At 34.7% G+C, this 15,223-nt stretch overlaps 1 protein-coding gene across 2 annotated transcripts in view; it reads right to left on the reverse strand.

Annotated features, from left to right (window-relative positions):
• The window catches only part of FSTL5 (follistatin like 5), a 301,991-nt gene that overhangs the window by 274,959 nt on the left and 11,809 nt on the right, over positions 1-15,223 (reverse strand). For both annotated transcript variants that reach the window (XM_026061240.1, XM_026061238.1), the window contains exon 2: positions 3,729-3,762. In XM_026061240.1, coding sequence (XP_025917025.1) covers positions 3,729-3,762 — 34 coding nt within the window. The remainder of the gene's footprint in view (positions 1-3,728; positions 3,763-15,223) is intronic.

Raw genomic sequence — 15,223 nt, forward strand, 5'->3', positions numbered from 1 at the left:
TGGCAAAAACGCTAGCCAGCTTTCTGATTCTTCAGAAACTATTCCCATTTTAAGAGTTTACAGTGTACCCTATTGAAAATACCTAATAGTCTCCTAAATTAAGGATCAGCTACGAACAAATTTATTCATGCTGCTTAAATACAACACCAGTTCCGCTATCCCAGACATATTTCCAAATCCATTAGAAACTGTCTAATTTATCATATACTGCAGGTCTGGAATTAAATGTTGTTCATTTGTCTGAAGGTGATAACATTGGGAAAGTGAGGTGAGGAGAGTTAAATTGCAACTCCAAACCAGCAAGTAACTTTTACCAAGGTTTTAGTTGGCGACTGTTTGCCCTGTTTTTGTGATGTGAAAATGTGTCTTTGGAGAACTAAATCTGTAATTAGATTATGTTTTTGTTTATTAACATATACTAACTAAATAAGTCTGATTTAAATGATTGGTATTTGATTGCATAATAGGTTATACAGCACATATTACTTTTACATCTGTACATGAGTGCATGTATATACATAGAAGACTACACATTTTAATATCTTTTTATTGCATTATATATATTTATATACTTATATAGTTTATGTGATTTTTATATTTTCTATAAAACAAGCAATGTTATACAAAGTTAAACAGCCCTTTTCACATTTTGGCACCTTATTTTGCTGTCACTATTATATTATGTTTAAATGTGTTCACTATTAAGTAGAAGACCTGTGTTATGAAGCTCATTTCATTTGTATTGTGCACTAGTGATAATCATTTTCATTCAGGAAAGAGTTCTCAGAAGTATCAGGAAGTTTACACATACTAAAACTTTTAGATAAAAACAGGGTTTGTGGGGGAGGGTTTTTTTTTGGGGGGGGGGCTTAAACAGTGTATGTACAGTTCTGCTATCCATTAAATGAAACAAGAAAGAGAATATCACAGATCAGACAGAGATGGGATTAGTGCAGAACAGGGTATGTTTGAGTATTGGCTTCTATGCATGATTGACACTGTGGTTGACAGTAAAAGTAACAGATGGGAAAAACAAGTGGGTCAGAAAAATGACTGTGCAGAAGCCAAAAACTACAAAACATCACCACCACCATTATTGAAACATTAATAGGAATCAGGCTTATTTCATGGCCATAAGTGAAGTAACATGAGAAATTGCTATACATTTATAATATAATAAAAATTATAGAATGGTGCTAGTTACTAATATCTTCATCCTACTGCATTCAAAAGGCATTTGACTTTAATTCTTCTGCACCATTCTTGTCTTATAAAAATACAAACTTAAAGAAGTACTGGGTAAAAATAAGATACTGAAATACTACTATCAGTAGGAATTATGAAGCACTCCAGAGCTACATAGTTTCATTTGGTAGGGATGTTTAACGTGAGTTGCAATTGCTCTCTAAATTAAAAAGATGACATGGGTTCTGAAAATTTCAGAATATTTCAGGAATCTCAGAAAGTGTTTTTGTCCCTTTACTATATATGGTAGTGTCATGTGCATGGAGTGTAAGGAATATTGTTAAAATGCTGCCCTGAGAACTCAGGTAATATTTACATCTCTCACAAGAACATAAATAGAACACAAGGCTTTCAGATACCGCATGTGAAGGGTGGGGGATCATTGACAATGCAGGAATATTTATACAAAAACATTAATTTAGCATTATTTGATCCAATCATCCAGTACTTTAAGCAGAAAAAGTATAACATCTTACGTACCATAAGTAAATAATAAAATATCAATACTTTTTGAAATTTTGCAGTGACAAAGAAGAAATTTAAAGAATACAAAAAGAGAAATTCCCCCAACAAAAAATTCAGCAACTAACTATAAGCATGTCTGCATATGTAGAAAAGTAGCATCATTTTTCCAAAACCTGCCCTATGCCTGAATGTTCTTTCAAACCACTGAAATCTTCTCAGTTGAATTGTCAGCTTAGACAGAGACATGCACAGCATGTAGGAAATTCAGTAGATTAAAGATTTTCTCTAGAGATGTTATGGATATAACTACAACAATTCTGTGCCGCTGAGCACCAATTTCACTGCATGTTTGGAGGTAATGGATATCTCCCTTCAAGTAGAGTTTGACACTTTGCTTTTGGCTGTAGTTGTGAGCAATATTTCATAATCCTTTAAAAATTATTTCTTTGATTAGTTAGCTAAACTAACAGCTAATGAACATGATGAACATTCCTAACTAGCTCATTATTTTGTTTCTGCATTTAATTGTTCCTCACTGCATAGTGACTGAACACCTGACAACTGTGGGGGGGAGGGGGGGAAATGTCAACTCATCCATAATATAACTTTGAGATAATTTAGATTTGTAAAGAATGTACAATTTCAGCATCTTTCTTTGTAGAAAAAGGCTTTAAGTTTTCAATTTATCTAAAACTAAGTATTCACAAATCTCTGATTTCTGTAATCTAATCCGAGTTTCACACTCTCATATAATTTGTATTACATCAGAAGGCAAAAAAGTTTTTGAACAATACATCACGGGTACACACACTAAATCTCTAGATGATTCAACTTTATATTACATTACCTCAGGAAAAAAAAAAAAGGAACTTCAAGAGAAAAGAAAGTTGTAAATCACAAACTGGGTGAAACTGAAAGTTTTCTTGGTTTATTTTGTTATGTATGTACACTCTTCAGATGAAGGACCATAGGGCCTTCAGGTGTTGCAAATCATCACATCGTCATGAACAGCTTCATTGCACTGACACAATTCCACCCAGACTTCAGATTTAGCTTATCTTTAGATTCATGTGTGTAGCCATAGTGCAAGGGAAAGCAAAGAACCGAGATTAATGTGATACATAAATAAGTGAATTAAGAACAGCTAACGCAGATGATATGATTAAGCACTGCTTCCCAAAACAATACAAAAGATGTGGGTTAATTTGTCACTTAAATTCACTCCTCCTCTCTTTTTAACTTTGATGGACATTCTTTCCCCTTCTGCCTTGTTTTCCTTTTCAAAGCGCATCGTAGCCTACCTCCATAAGAACCTATCATCTCAAGACAACAATCCTTGCACCTGTTGTATTGGCAATGTCACCTTTCATTGCTTGCTCGGCAAATTTTCAACAAAAAGGTCTAGGCTTTCTCTCTCTTAACTGACTTTGCTGGAAAGAAGCACAAAATCCACAATCTGGGGTTCTGAATTCTTTTAATTTCCTTGATACAGAGCTGTATTTTAACCTGGATATTCTATTTCAGGTAGTGCTTACCACTGGTATAGAGTAAGGTGCAGTGAAAATATAAAAATTTGTATGCAAAAAAACACATATGACAGTTATTTTTGAAGGAAGCCTACTAAGGACATGATTAATCTGCAAATAAATTGGAATCATATCCAATTATGGATTTACTGAATGGAAAGGGAAAATCTAAGGTGACTGTACTGATGCTTCATTAATGCATAATAAAGACTCATAGTCTAATTCACAAACTTAGTGAGAAGCCATGCGGCCCATCCCATCCATACTGCAGCAGTCAGCCTTGTTCATCTCAAGCAAAGAGTTCCAAAAACAGTAACTTAACTGTATTTTCTACATTTCCTTCCCCTTTCCTCTTCCCTGGGTATATTTTTGTCACTTCAAATACCACAGTACTCAGTAAACAATCTGCCTGGACAATTTAACCAACTTATTAAGTGTTAAATTTGTGTTAGTTACAGGAATCTCTACATTTTGAAAATAGTTAGCACTTACCTTTATTTCGTGAACTTTCTTGATTCTTTTCTTGCTGCAATGAAAAAATAGAAAAAAAATTATTTACTGTATTAATTATCATATAGATCATGGACACAGAGATCCAGAAGCAACTTAGTCTAGTTCCTCCTCCTTCCTGCTCTGAGCAGGTATCGTTTGCCTGCTGCCGAAAGAGTCCCCTCTAGCCCAGTTTTAAGCTCGCCCAGGACACTTACTTTAGAGGCCCCGGCCAGCCTCAGTTATTCCGTGATACTGGGTGGCAATTCCAAAACCTTTTAATTGCTGCAGCAGAGCTTAGCTATCCGCAGCATTAGCAAGCTTTATCCCAGAACAAACTTAGCTGAGATCTCCTCAGCTACAAGTAGATTTTTTTTTCACCCCCATTTTTTTCCAGCTCACCTGCATCCCAGTGAACACAGAAAAATCTTTAAAGCAAATAAAAGTAGTCTTTTCTTTAGTAAAATAGCTTCAACCTGTTTTCATCAATTGTAATAACTGTAATTTCTATCTTTTCAGTTATCTTCCAGTCTTTTTTTTTAAGTTTGTTGCCTAAAGCATTCTAATATCCTGATTTAGAACTGTCTAGAACTAGGGGTTTTTAAACACATCAGCTTATAACCACAGCAGCAACATACAACATATATTGACATATTTCATAGTAACATTTCTCTTTCCACAATGGTATGACACATTTCCTTAAGTTTTTCCAACGCGATCCCCTTAGTTGTGCTCTATGTAACCTCCTACAGCACTGTTACCTAGACAGTTATTCCTCACTTTGGATTTTCTTCAAAATACTACCCTTGTATTTTTCTGTATCAAATTACATTAGAAGGTTAACAAGAAAGGATTCATTCTACTGAAGCAATACCGCACAAAAGAGGATGTCAACTTTCATGTTTAGAAAGCCATCAACTGACAAAACAGTTGAATCTGTTTTTTTAAATAAGCAGGGCAAGCCATTATCACCCCTACACCCAGAAGACTAAACCTGAGCGAGTTGTTCACAGGGCAACAGACTTGCTTTTTCTTGTCATACAGGAATACCCATTTTTTTTAATATCCTGAAAACTAAATATAATTTTACCTTTTTATTTCTACTATACCTTAAAAAAAAAGAGAGAGAGAGAGAGAGAGAGACTGGTCACATAAACCTTTCGATGTTGTTTCAAATGCCATAGAAACAGGAGGGCAGAGGGCAGGAAGTAGCACTGAGCAGCCTCGCATCAGCTGCCAATGGGATGAAGCAACTCAAACGTTGCAACTCAAAAGTTAAAAGTCTCGCCACAGTGGAGATTTCTGTCATATTCTAGGTAAATCTAACTGGTGTATAGCCCTTATACGTATTATATCACACAGTGTTAATAACCTTTTACTAATATAATATACCGAGAACTGAATTTGTGCAAACCGGCGGGTACACATGAATATACTGCGTATCTGGAGCAGATCGTGGGCAGCCTCAGTAGGCACCGGCAGTTTATGAAGCGACAGACGACTGCTGGCGCGGCTGATGCCCAGGCACCTGCCGAGCATGTGGCGGAGAAAAGGGAGAAGAGCCCCAGCAGAGCATCCTGTAACACCAGCGAGGACACTTGGCACAGGCCTTTCAGTGCCGCGTGATGGCTGCATAACGACCTTAATATGAGAGAGCTGAATAGAGCAAGCTGATACGTTGCTCACTGTAGGACAGCAGTTGGGCTTGAAAACCCTAGGCAGGAGGGCCAGACTACAACTATCAAGCAAAAGCTATTTTGAAGCTTAAATACTAATTCATGAGAGAAACATCGTATTTAGTACAGGACAAATATCTGACAACCATCCCTGGAGAGCACTGTCTTATCCTGAAGGAGGTACCAGCACAGGCTCTTCGGCTGACCCGCTAGCCTCTAGCTTAGCCCAGAATATTTGGTGTACCTGTGCTTAATTCTAGCTCTGCCTTCTTGCCCCTACAAACCTCGGAAACTCTCCCATGTGAACCTAAGAAACTGTTTACATCAGGCATATACTACGTTATCAGAATGTTATTCTCAAAGTTTGCCAGTATTTATGGAATGAACTTGTTAATCACCCATTGTGAGATAGAGCCGTTTGCTTTAATCACATTTTAAACGTATTGACTGTTATTGCCATTAAGTTAGTGAGGCAACAATGCATCAAAAAATATTTATGGAAAAACATTTGTTTCAAAGGTATTAACTCAAAATATCATGAAAAATTTGCAAGTGGCTGAAATTTCTCATTTTAATATTCTGAGCCAAAACATGAAGTCAAAACAATACTTTGTTCAAAACACACAAGCATTTCCAGCCTCGCATTTCCTATAAATATGTATTTTGATAATTGTTCAGAAACCTTTTTACCATACGTAATTTTACTTGCACAACAATTCTTACACAACGGTTTATGAACAATGAAACATAAGCGCTGCTGAAGTGATTTTTTTTATTTGAACAGATATTATTAAACCTCACTTTTCCAGTTGCATTACTTGTGTCATAAACTAAAAAATATTGAATGAGAATCCATCTGAAAATTAGAAACATAGAAACTTATTTTTTTTAAAGCAGCAAGCTTCTTAAATGGTCTACTTTCCTTATCTAAAACATTATAGCAATTTGACAAAGTTTTACTAAAGAGCCCAAGTTCCATGCTTAGTATTAACAGCTCAATATTAAGAAACAAAGAAACAAGTCAAAAAGATGTGCTGATATTGCTAACAAGAAACAAAAGACTTTCAGAGACCCAGCAAGTTCATTTACCAGAGGACTCGCTCCAAATACTCTGAAAATACAGCTAAAGTTGACACTTCTACTATTCATTCGTTTTTCCCTATTTGACATACAGGATGGTGGTCACTTGGCAACCATGGAAGAGTTATTTCTCATTCAAGCAATAATGGCTACCATATCATGTTCTTCTAATTTAAGTTTTAGGCATATTTTATTTCCTGACAAGCTATTTCTTCAGAAATGCTGAAGTCCACGTAATACGAAAGTTTGAAACACGTAGCTCAAGCAATTTTCTTTAGTAGTACATTTGTACATAATTGCATATATCCACTAAACACCCCCCAAGAGAAAGAACACAGTAAACAAAATTTGCTGCATAATATGATACTTAGTGTTGAATATATACTGAGCTAGTTGTCTTCAATGACATGAGAAAACCCTATGAGAATTTACTTACAGCAGCAATCTGTCCCCAAGATTTCAGACTTTGATTTTAGACAACAGTCCTTCAAAGAAATGCTGTTTTGTGTATTGTAAGGTATTCTTCAAACAGTTTCTTCTTCATGAGCTTATGCCAGCAGAATGGTATAAGAAGTAGGCTTAACAAAATACTTCTGCAGGTCTGTTTCCATTACAGGATATGTTGATTTACAAGTATTTGAACAGAAAAAGGAAAACAGATAACTTCGTTTTATTTTTGCTTTTGTTGCAATTTTTAAATAAGTGGTATCTTGAGTATTCTATAACTTATTGATAACAAAGTAAGTCTATGGATTACAATGCAGGACTAATTGCACTATTTTAACTGATCTATAAATACCAAAGATTTGTTATGGTGGTGCTCCTATCAGCTTTGTTTAGTCTTAAATATATACAGAACACCCACATAAATCTAGGGAAAGAACTGAGTGTCTGCACCAATATGCACATCTTCCTGGATTGCATAGCACCATTTTAATAGTATTTTTTCTGGTTATCAAGCAAATAATTTTATAAGAGCTATTACCAACCTTTGTATGAGTTGCATGGAAAAAATATCACGTGAARCTAACTCCGTAAACTTGCATAGCTGCTTAAACTCTACTAAGTAGCTTTTTAAACTCATGAAAGCAATAGAGGTATAATCAATAATACAAAAGTATTTTATAAATCAAAGATACATAGAAATGTTTAGCTACCATTCACTTAACATTATGAGGCCATCTAATCTACAAAAAGCTAAAAAATTTTGTTTTAAATGTTTCTCATTTTGTAAAATAATATGGCCAGTGACACAATGTTTATGTTACATTTGTAACACCAGGTTACAGGGAATAAATCAGTGATTTTTTTTCCTGTTGATTCAAAAAGTAGCAGTATGCCAAAGCTGTACCCATCTGCAAAGTACATTTTCAAAATTCTACTTAACTATGTTAAACAGATTAAGAAAAAGAAGAGTTACAAATTTGAAAACGTAATTCTGCCTTTACTGTTGATACCATATGGTATACTAGATTGTGAAGCATTTTCACATAGATGCAGAATGTTTCCTAATTACAATGAATAGTATTTTCTGAAGTATAAAATACTGTATGATAGGTTAAATTTCAAAGCAAATCTAAAGTTCTGATTCTCATGCCACACTAGTTTTAGCATTGCTTAATTCCTTTGACATTTCAACTATAGTCAGCATTTGGTTTAGAAGATCTAAATAGCACTTTCTTTTGGTCTTCACAAAGGATAATTTGGTCTCATATTCACTTTATATCTCTTTAGAGGTCAGAGGATGAAACTTAGACTTTGCTCTAACAAGCCAGTGTAAACTCAGTGGGATCTTATTCATTTTAAGCAGGCTCTGCTTTAAAAAAAAAAAAAAAACAAAAAAAACTTCAGAGCAAGTCTGTATCCAAGTTATGCTAGCATTCAGATACTGCAATTTATAGGCTCAGGGCTCAGTCCCACAAAGCTCACTAGTCATTTTTCCCCCCTTTTTTCCCCTCCTTTTAGCTTGCAATTAGAAAGAATGGAATTTTTTGTGACAAAGCTGCAAGGCCTAGAAGGTCTGCTGCTCAGAGTACAATAAGTAGATTCTGAATACTTAATCCAAGCATTGATTATTAAATCAGAGTAGCCTTACAGGAAAGAAATCTTAAAAAACAATTCTTGGTTTCAAGGGAGAAGGATAGAAACACTAAAAAGAAAAAGAAAAACCTTTTTGGGAGAAGAAAGAGTACAACAAGTTGGGCAAAAGTTAGGAGGGGAAGGAAAATGACTCGGATGAAGTTTTAAAATTTGAAAAAATAAAATCAGGATTTTTGAACTGTGTTAAGATTTCAGTGCTCCCATAAAAAGAAGTTTCAAAGAAAGAAAGCATTAGCTGGAGGTATCTTTTATTTTCTTTAACGACCTAAATTTCAGCTGAGAATTTTTGAGCAGCTTTACATGGCTATTACTTTTCTCAAAAGGCTATGAATTTTAGTTTTAAGCTACCATTCAGCCTACTAAGAAAACCTTTGCTAGCAGATCATATACCAGCCTCCGTGCAATACACCTTGGGCCAGCAAGGCCCTTAGTAGCAGCAAAGTGCACCCAGATAGAAAGAGAAATATGTGAGCCCCAAGTTAATTCAGGACTATCCATTTATTTGAGTGCAGCACCTCTGAATTGTGAAATTAACCCGGCTAGCAGAAACCTGCTATAATATTAGACCTTTCAAATGAAAACAGAGTTAAAAACATAGAAAAGAAACTTCTACTGAAGGTGCATAAATACAGTCCTCCTTACCTGAATCCAGGTAGAAGATATCTTATTAAAAGATACAAGTATGAGGATTAACTTAGGTAGAAAACCACAAAGCAGCAATAACTTATGTTAGTGAGAAAATGTTATAAGCACTTATGACTTAGCAAAATTAAGTTTAGATGCTCAGGGAAATAGAAATTGTTCTGCCTGGTGGGGAAAAAAGTTGACTCTTCTCAAAGAGTTCCTTCACTAAATTTCCTTTCTCCTCTAAGGGCAGGAAGCAGCAGAGTCATGGGACAGGGGGCAGGTAAGCAAACAGTACTTTATTATGACAGATATTCCTATTTGCATTTGTACAGTATATTAGTGCTCTGCTGCTGTCCTGAAAAGGAATTTCCACACATATTCCATTAGCAAATAAATGTAACTGTGCAAGTATTGTTGTATTATCATGCTAGGTTTGTAAAAACACTGTGGTGTGGAAGAGTTAATAGAGCTGCTATCACATTTATGCTATTCTACTCTTCTGTTGCATTGTGATATATAAGCAAAACATTTTCACCTCACTTGTTAGCAATCAAATAAATATTTACTGTTATTCTATATACATATATAATAATTTGTTCAAATTAAAAAGGTTATGTGAACCACAATGTTATATTATTATCCACTAAGTCATCCATAAGCAGAACAAATCATTCTGCATCCCAGGATTCTTGACCTGCTTCAGTGTACCTAAACAGTTTTGAATCTAATACTCTTCAGCCCAATTAATCAGACAAGTTGCATGTCTTTGCATCATTTTATGTTGCATCAAACTGTATCAGTCTCATGAAATGTATCAATGCAGAACATATTAGAACCGTAAAGAAGCCTTGTGTGTCTGCATTCAGTGCAAATTTTTCAAAGCACAGCGGATGAAAGTGGAGAAAATGTCAAATTTTCCACTGTGTTTGTGAACTAGAAAAGATTATGGATGGCTGACCACACAAATTGCTATTCTGGAAAATCACGAGTTATAAGCTACTTGCAGTATATCTCAAACCCAGCTCCGTAAAGAAACTGATTTAAATACACAGAAATGCTTTTGCAAGGTAAAAATGTCCCTTTTTCATGCTTGTTTCTTTGTCTTAATACACAAATAGCATCCATTTCTCTTAAAAACATCCTGACATTCTGACAATATTGTTGTTCAGCTGTGACACATTTAGTAAGTAATTTGGACATGGTTTCAAATTTTATTTAGAAAAAAGGCTTCCTATTGGCAACATGGAGAGTTGAACAGGATGGTCAAACGGACTCTCAAAGATTCCGCAGAAGGCATACAGATATACATTAAAAAAAAAAAAGTACAGAACTGATCTGTACAGGCAGATAATATTCTCAGACTACCAAAATCCACCAGGCTATTTTAGAAACTGTAAACCTGATTTCTTAGCCCCATTGAAATGTGTATTTTGTGCATTCTATTAGGTTTCATGTTGCTGTTTTTCCCTTTCTGGATGGAGCACAGTTGGTATTTATAAACCATTTAGAGGTTACTTGTAGAAGCACATTGACTTCTAATTAATTGTGTGTTCTTAAAAACCAAACAACGCACTTCCTGCATCCAGAACCTCACTCATCTGTCTGCCAGAGTGGGCTAGTGATAAAGAAGAGCCATATTTCTTTCTTGCAAAACTCTAAGGCAAACTGTACTTGTACATATTAGTTGTATTTAAAAATTAACTGCTGAATTAATGATATTCTTAAAATAAACAAAGTGCTAATTAGTCTAAAACATACTATAGATTGTCCTTGATATGTGAACAAATTAAAATAATTTAATAAACATAAACCACTAATTAAAGAAATTGTGATGGAAGAGGGAGTGTAAACTTATTTGCTTGATTAACATTTTATAATGAAAATTTATCATCAATCATATCATACAATGTAGTTAAGATGCAGAAAGTTACTTTTGTGTTCATTACATTTAATATTCATTCTGCAGTGGGGGTACTTTGTTACTATATATCAACTTTTTTGACGAATTACAAGGAATAGTTGCTATTAAAGATAATATTTCAGTGACAGAGGTACCAAGATAATATATTTCTACTATGTTGTTAAAAAATATACAAGCTAAGGTAGTTGAACAACAACATAATAGCTTGTATTAATACAATGACTTTAACTGAAAGAGATCTAGATTATGGTTTTTGTTTGTTTGTTTTTTGTTGTTTGTTTTTTTTAATTTCTGGATGAAAAAATAGTATGGTCACAGCCAGTAGAGATCAAAAGCACCACATAGCATACAATAATTTCTTAGTGTTTTGAGAATAAATTTCATTGATGACATTACGCTGAACATTTATGTTTCAAGAAGTTTTACAGAATCAGACTTCATCACAAACTCACATCAACTGCACTACAATTGCAAATTGTACTCAAAATGCATGCAAAGCAGCAACAATGTCTATGTTTGTAAATCTATTCTGACAAGTAGCAGTAGGCAAGGCTATGCCTCTATCTCCGACAGTAAGGAAGAAAGAATAAGCAAAATGTGATCTATTTTCCTGCTGCTCTTGTCAGATCTCTAAAGTAATCTGCTATAGGTTGTTCTTGGATCACTAACACATCACATGAATGTATGATTGCATGAAGGAAGCAAGATGCAGAGCAAGGTAGCTAGGCAGAAACAAGGGAAAATACAAAGGTGTGGAAGATCTTTGCACAGAATTAATGACATTTGCAGGATTAGGCATTAGCAGATATTATAGTCTTAGAGTAACACAGAATCCTCTGGACACAAGAGCGAAAGAGTTGTTTCACATATATATGTGCATGTATAAAAACCAACCACACACAGCTGTAAAGAGCTGTGAAATCTAGCAATTTGCATCTTGGTTTGCTGATTTAGATCCCTGAAGAACATGAAGAAGTCTACATCATGGCAGTCCCAGAAAGGGGAGCATGAGACAGTTGTTCCGCTTTGCATGTGGCAAGTTACAACCCCCAAAGCAAAGAGGAAGCAGAGAAGAAATTAAGATATACGAAAGTTTCAAATCCTATTGTCTATGCCTATGTGGTTTTGAAGAAAGTTATCTCCAGATCAGGCTTTTACATAGCATGCACTTTCTCCTGTCCACTTTCCACCCACAGAAGTTCCACACTAAGGCTAATCCACAGTTTTTCTGTTTAGGCATGTCTGAATGCCTTAAAGCAAATCTCCTAGATGTGCTGGTAATGCGCATATTATTCTTAATGTCAGCCTTGGCCCATGTAAGACAGAGCAGAGAAAACCTTGGTCACTGAAGTGAAATAATTGCTCTGGGCTAAAGTCACATGCTAACTCTTAACTTTCTTCAGTGTCAACTGCATTGAAGTAGCTGCAAGCTAATGTCAGAGTAACACTATACAGACCAAACAGATTTCTGGAAACCTGATTATATTCTACAAATAATACTTCTTTCCAAAAACGATGAAGAGAGAAAGATAAACATTTTAAAAAACAAAGGTTCCTCTGGTGAGCTTCCACATGCAGAATTGTTAATGATACATGGGGACCCATTTCCTAAAACTGCTGCCTAATATTAAAAGACCTATGTGCAGCAGGTTGCAAATAGCTCCCAAGGGAATTAAGYACCCTCCATGGAATTAGGCCCATATGCCCTGATTAGTATTGCAGCTGAAGAGAAACTGAGAAGCAGTTTCGATTTTTATCTTATCTTTAAATTCAAGGATCCTCGTTTCACTAAATGATTGGTTTTTAGGAGGATCATAAAATACTTTTCTATTGTCTTTTTATTTCCAATCTAGAGCTAGTCCAAGAGTACTCTTTAAGACTCTACAGACCCAATGAAGCAGTGAACAAAGGCCAAACACAGTCTTTTCTCTATTTTACTGAAGCAGAGAAGGACCTGCATTCCAGATTTTGTGTTATTTAAAAATGAAAAAAAAAAAAATTGACTTTAAGGAACAATACTTTAATCATTAAAATATTTAACACATGGTTTAAGTAGTAGACGAGGTATACATTGAAACATGCATAGAATACTGCTACTACCACTAAAATATCAGTTTCTATACTGAAGAGAATATAACGTTATTTGTGTCATCAAGTCCAGGCTACAATGATACTTAGCTAAGTAGGAGGAGCTATTAACATAGCATGAAAGGTGATTATACAAGTGTATATTATTACTGCATATTTTGCATCAAATTTTAAATGCTTGAGACATTCAATGTAGAACTACATTTCCCTATATGGGCAGCAGCAGATCTTCTTTCTTTTAAACTACCAAGAAAGAAATGAGATAACATAGGAAGGCTGATGAGATGCTGTAAATGAATACACCTATCTCTCTATATAAGCAACAACAATATTCAGTGTATATTTTTATTTTGGAGTTATCTGAGGACACTCCAGATTTGAATAGACAAAGAAAAGGGAAATAGATCTCTAAGCTGTAATATTTTACCATACTGAATTATCTCTTGAAATTCTAAGGGACAGGCCTTAATGGGTATTCAATTACCTTCCTACATGTGTGAGTTCCTAAAACTTCAGTACTCTCACAATTACTGAGAAGTATTATATTTCCTGACAATATAGTGTTATTTTTTCCCCAAAAACACTGCAGATGGATTTTAGCTGCACAATTCCCATTGACATTAATGGCAGTAATTTTCCTAAAAACCCTATTCTGTTTTTAAATTTCAGAGATGGTTTTTAAGTGTAATTTTCTAAAGTGTAATTTTCTCAAAGCCACATAATGTGCATTGCGTTTTATTATTCAGCCTGTCTGAAGCTCATTCAGATCTTATCTTTCCTCTTTATAAAATTTTGTCAAGATAAAAGGAAATCTGCAGGAAGAATGATTATTAGAGAGTATAGACATGTCAGTGTCAATATCAATTACCTTCTTACAAACCAGGAATGCAAGTAATATTTAGTCTGCTTTAGGACATAATTGTGGGTAAAATTGTAGTATACCTACCAGTATTGATTAAAACCTGTATGCTAGGAATTTTCTAGGAATAATTTGCTGTTTCTACCAGTCATCTTACAAGGGCACATAAAGTAGGGTTGAAAAGGAAAAAGAAGTTCATGATATGAATATTAATCAGTTGCATCTGCCCTTTTGTAAAGCACAGAACATGTATTTGAGGAATATGCTCATCCTAACCAGAAATTCCATGAGAGATTATGTTACATTACCCGCTCTGTGACATTTAGGAAATAAGAACCCCAAATTAAGATTTTTCTTAAACCTCTTAAACTAGCAGAGGCAACTAAAATAACATTTGTTTGGTTTTTATAATAGACTATGAATAATCTGTATTGCAAAAATATCCAGCTACTGATTCAAAAATCCTGTTCGTTTCATAATATTTTCATTATGCTTCATTTTGATGACTTTTTAATAGCAGCTGCACTTTCTCTATCAAACTTCCATATAGTTCCATCCTTGAAACTTGATCAGTCTTGGTAACATCCATATTGGTGGACAGCTTCTTTCTTAGTTTCCCAGTGATGTCACATAGGTAATCAAAAGAAAGGAGACTTGGAAGCAGATTCTTTACTTATAAACTCTGCGTACATGTATTATTAAAATGGAGAAAATGAATGAGTACCAGAGGTTCTTTCATTTCATTATATCTAATGATGGAATATAAAGCAGGAAGCAGTCATTGTAGGGAGAAGCCAAATGTATCCAAGTGATAAAAATCTGTGGTTTAATAATTGTTAGTAATAAACTATTAAAGGGAATGATTTGAAAATGTTAAGGATATAGAAAATCCATATACACTTTTTTTTTTTTTGAAAGATATACTTTAGTCAGCCCAGTTATAGGAGGGAGGAAGGTATATCAAGATAAGTGGGAGACCTTTACGCAGAAAGTCAGACTGGATAACACAGTGGTTTCTCAGACAAAAAAAAAAAAAAATTGCACCAGGACTGGCCTTCTGCAATTTGTAGCATCAACTTGTTGTACAACAGTAATTACTATTCATTTCAAAGGGCTTTTCTACCAGTAGAATTTTCTCATGTGAAAG

The sequence above is a fragment of the Apteryx rowi genome, unplaced genomic scaffold, assembly GCF_003343035.1.
Source record: "Apteryx rowi isolate R43461 unplaced genomic scaffold, aptRow1 scaffold_178, whole genome shotgun sequence".
NCBI classification, from domain to species: Eukaryota; Metazoa; Chordata; class Aves; order Apterygiformes; family Apterygidae; genus Apteryx; species Apteryx rowi.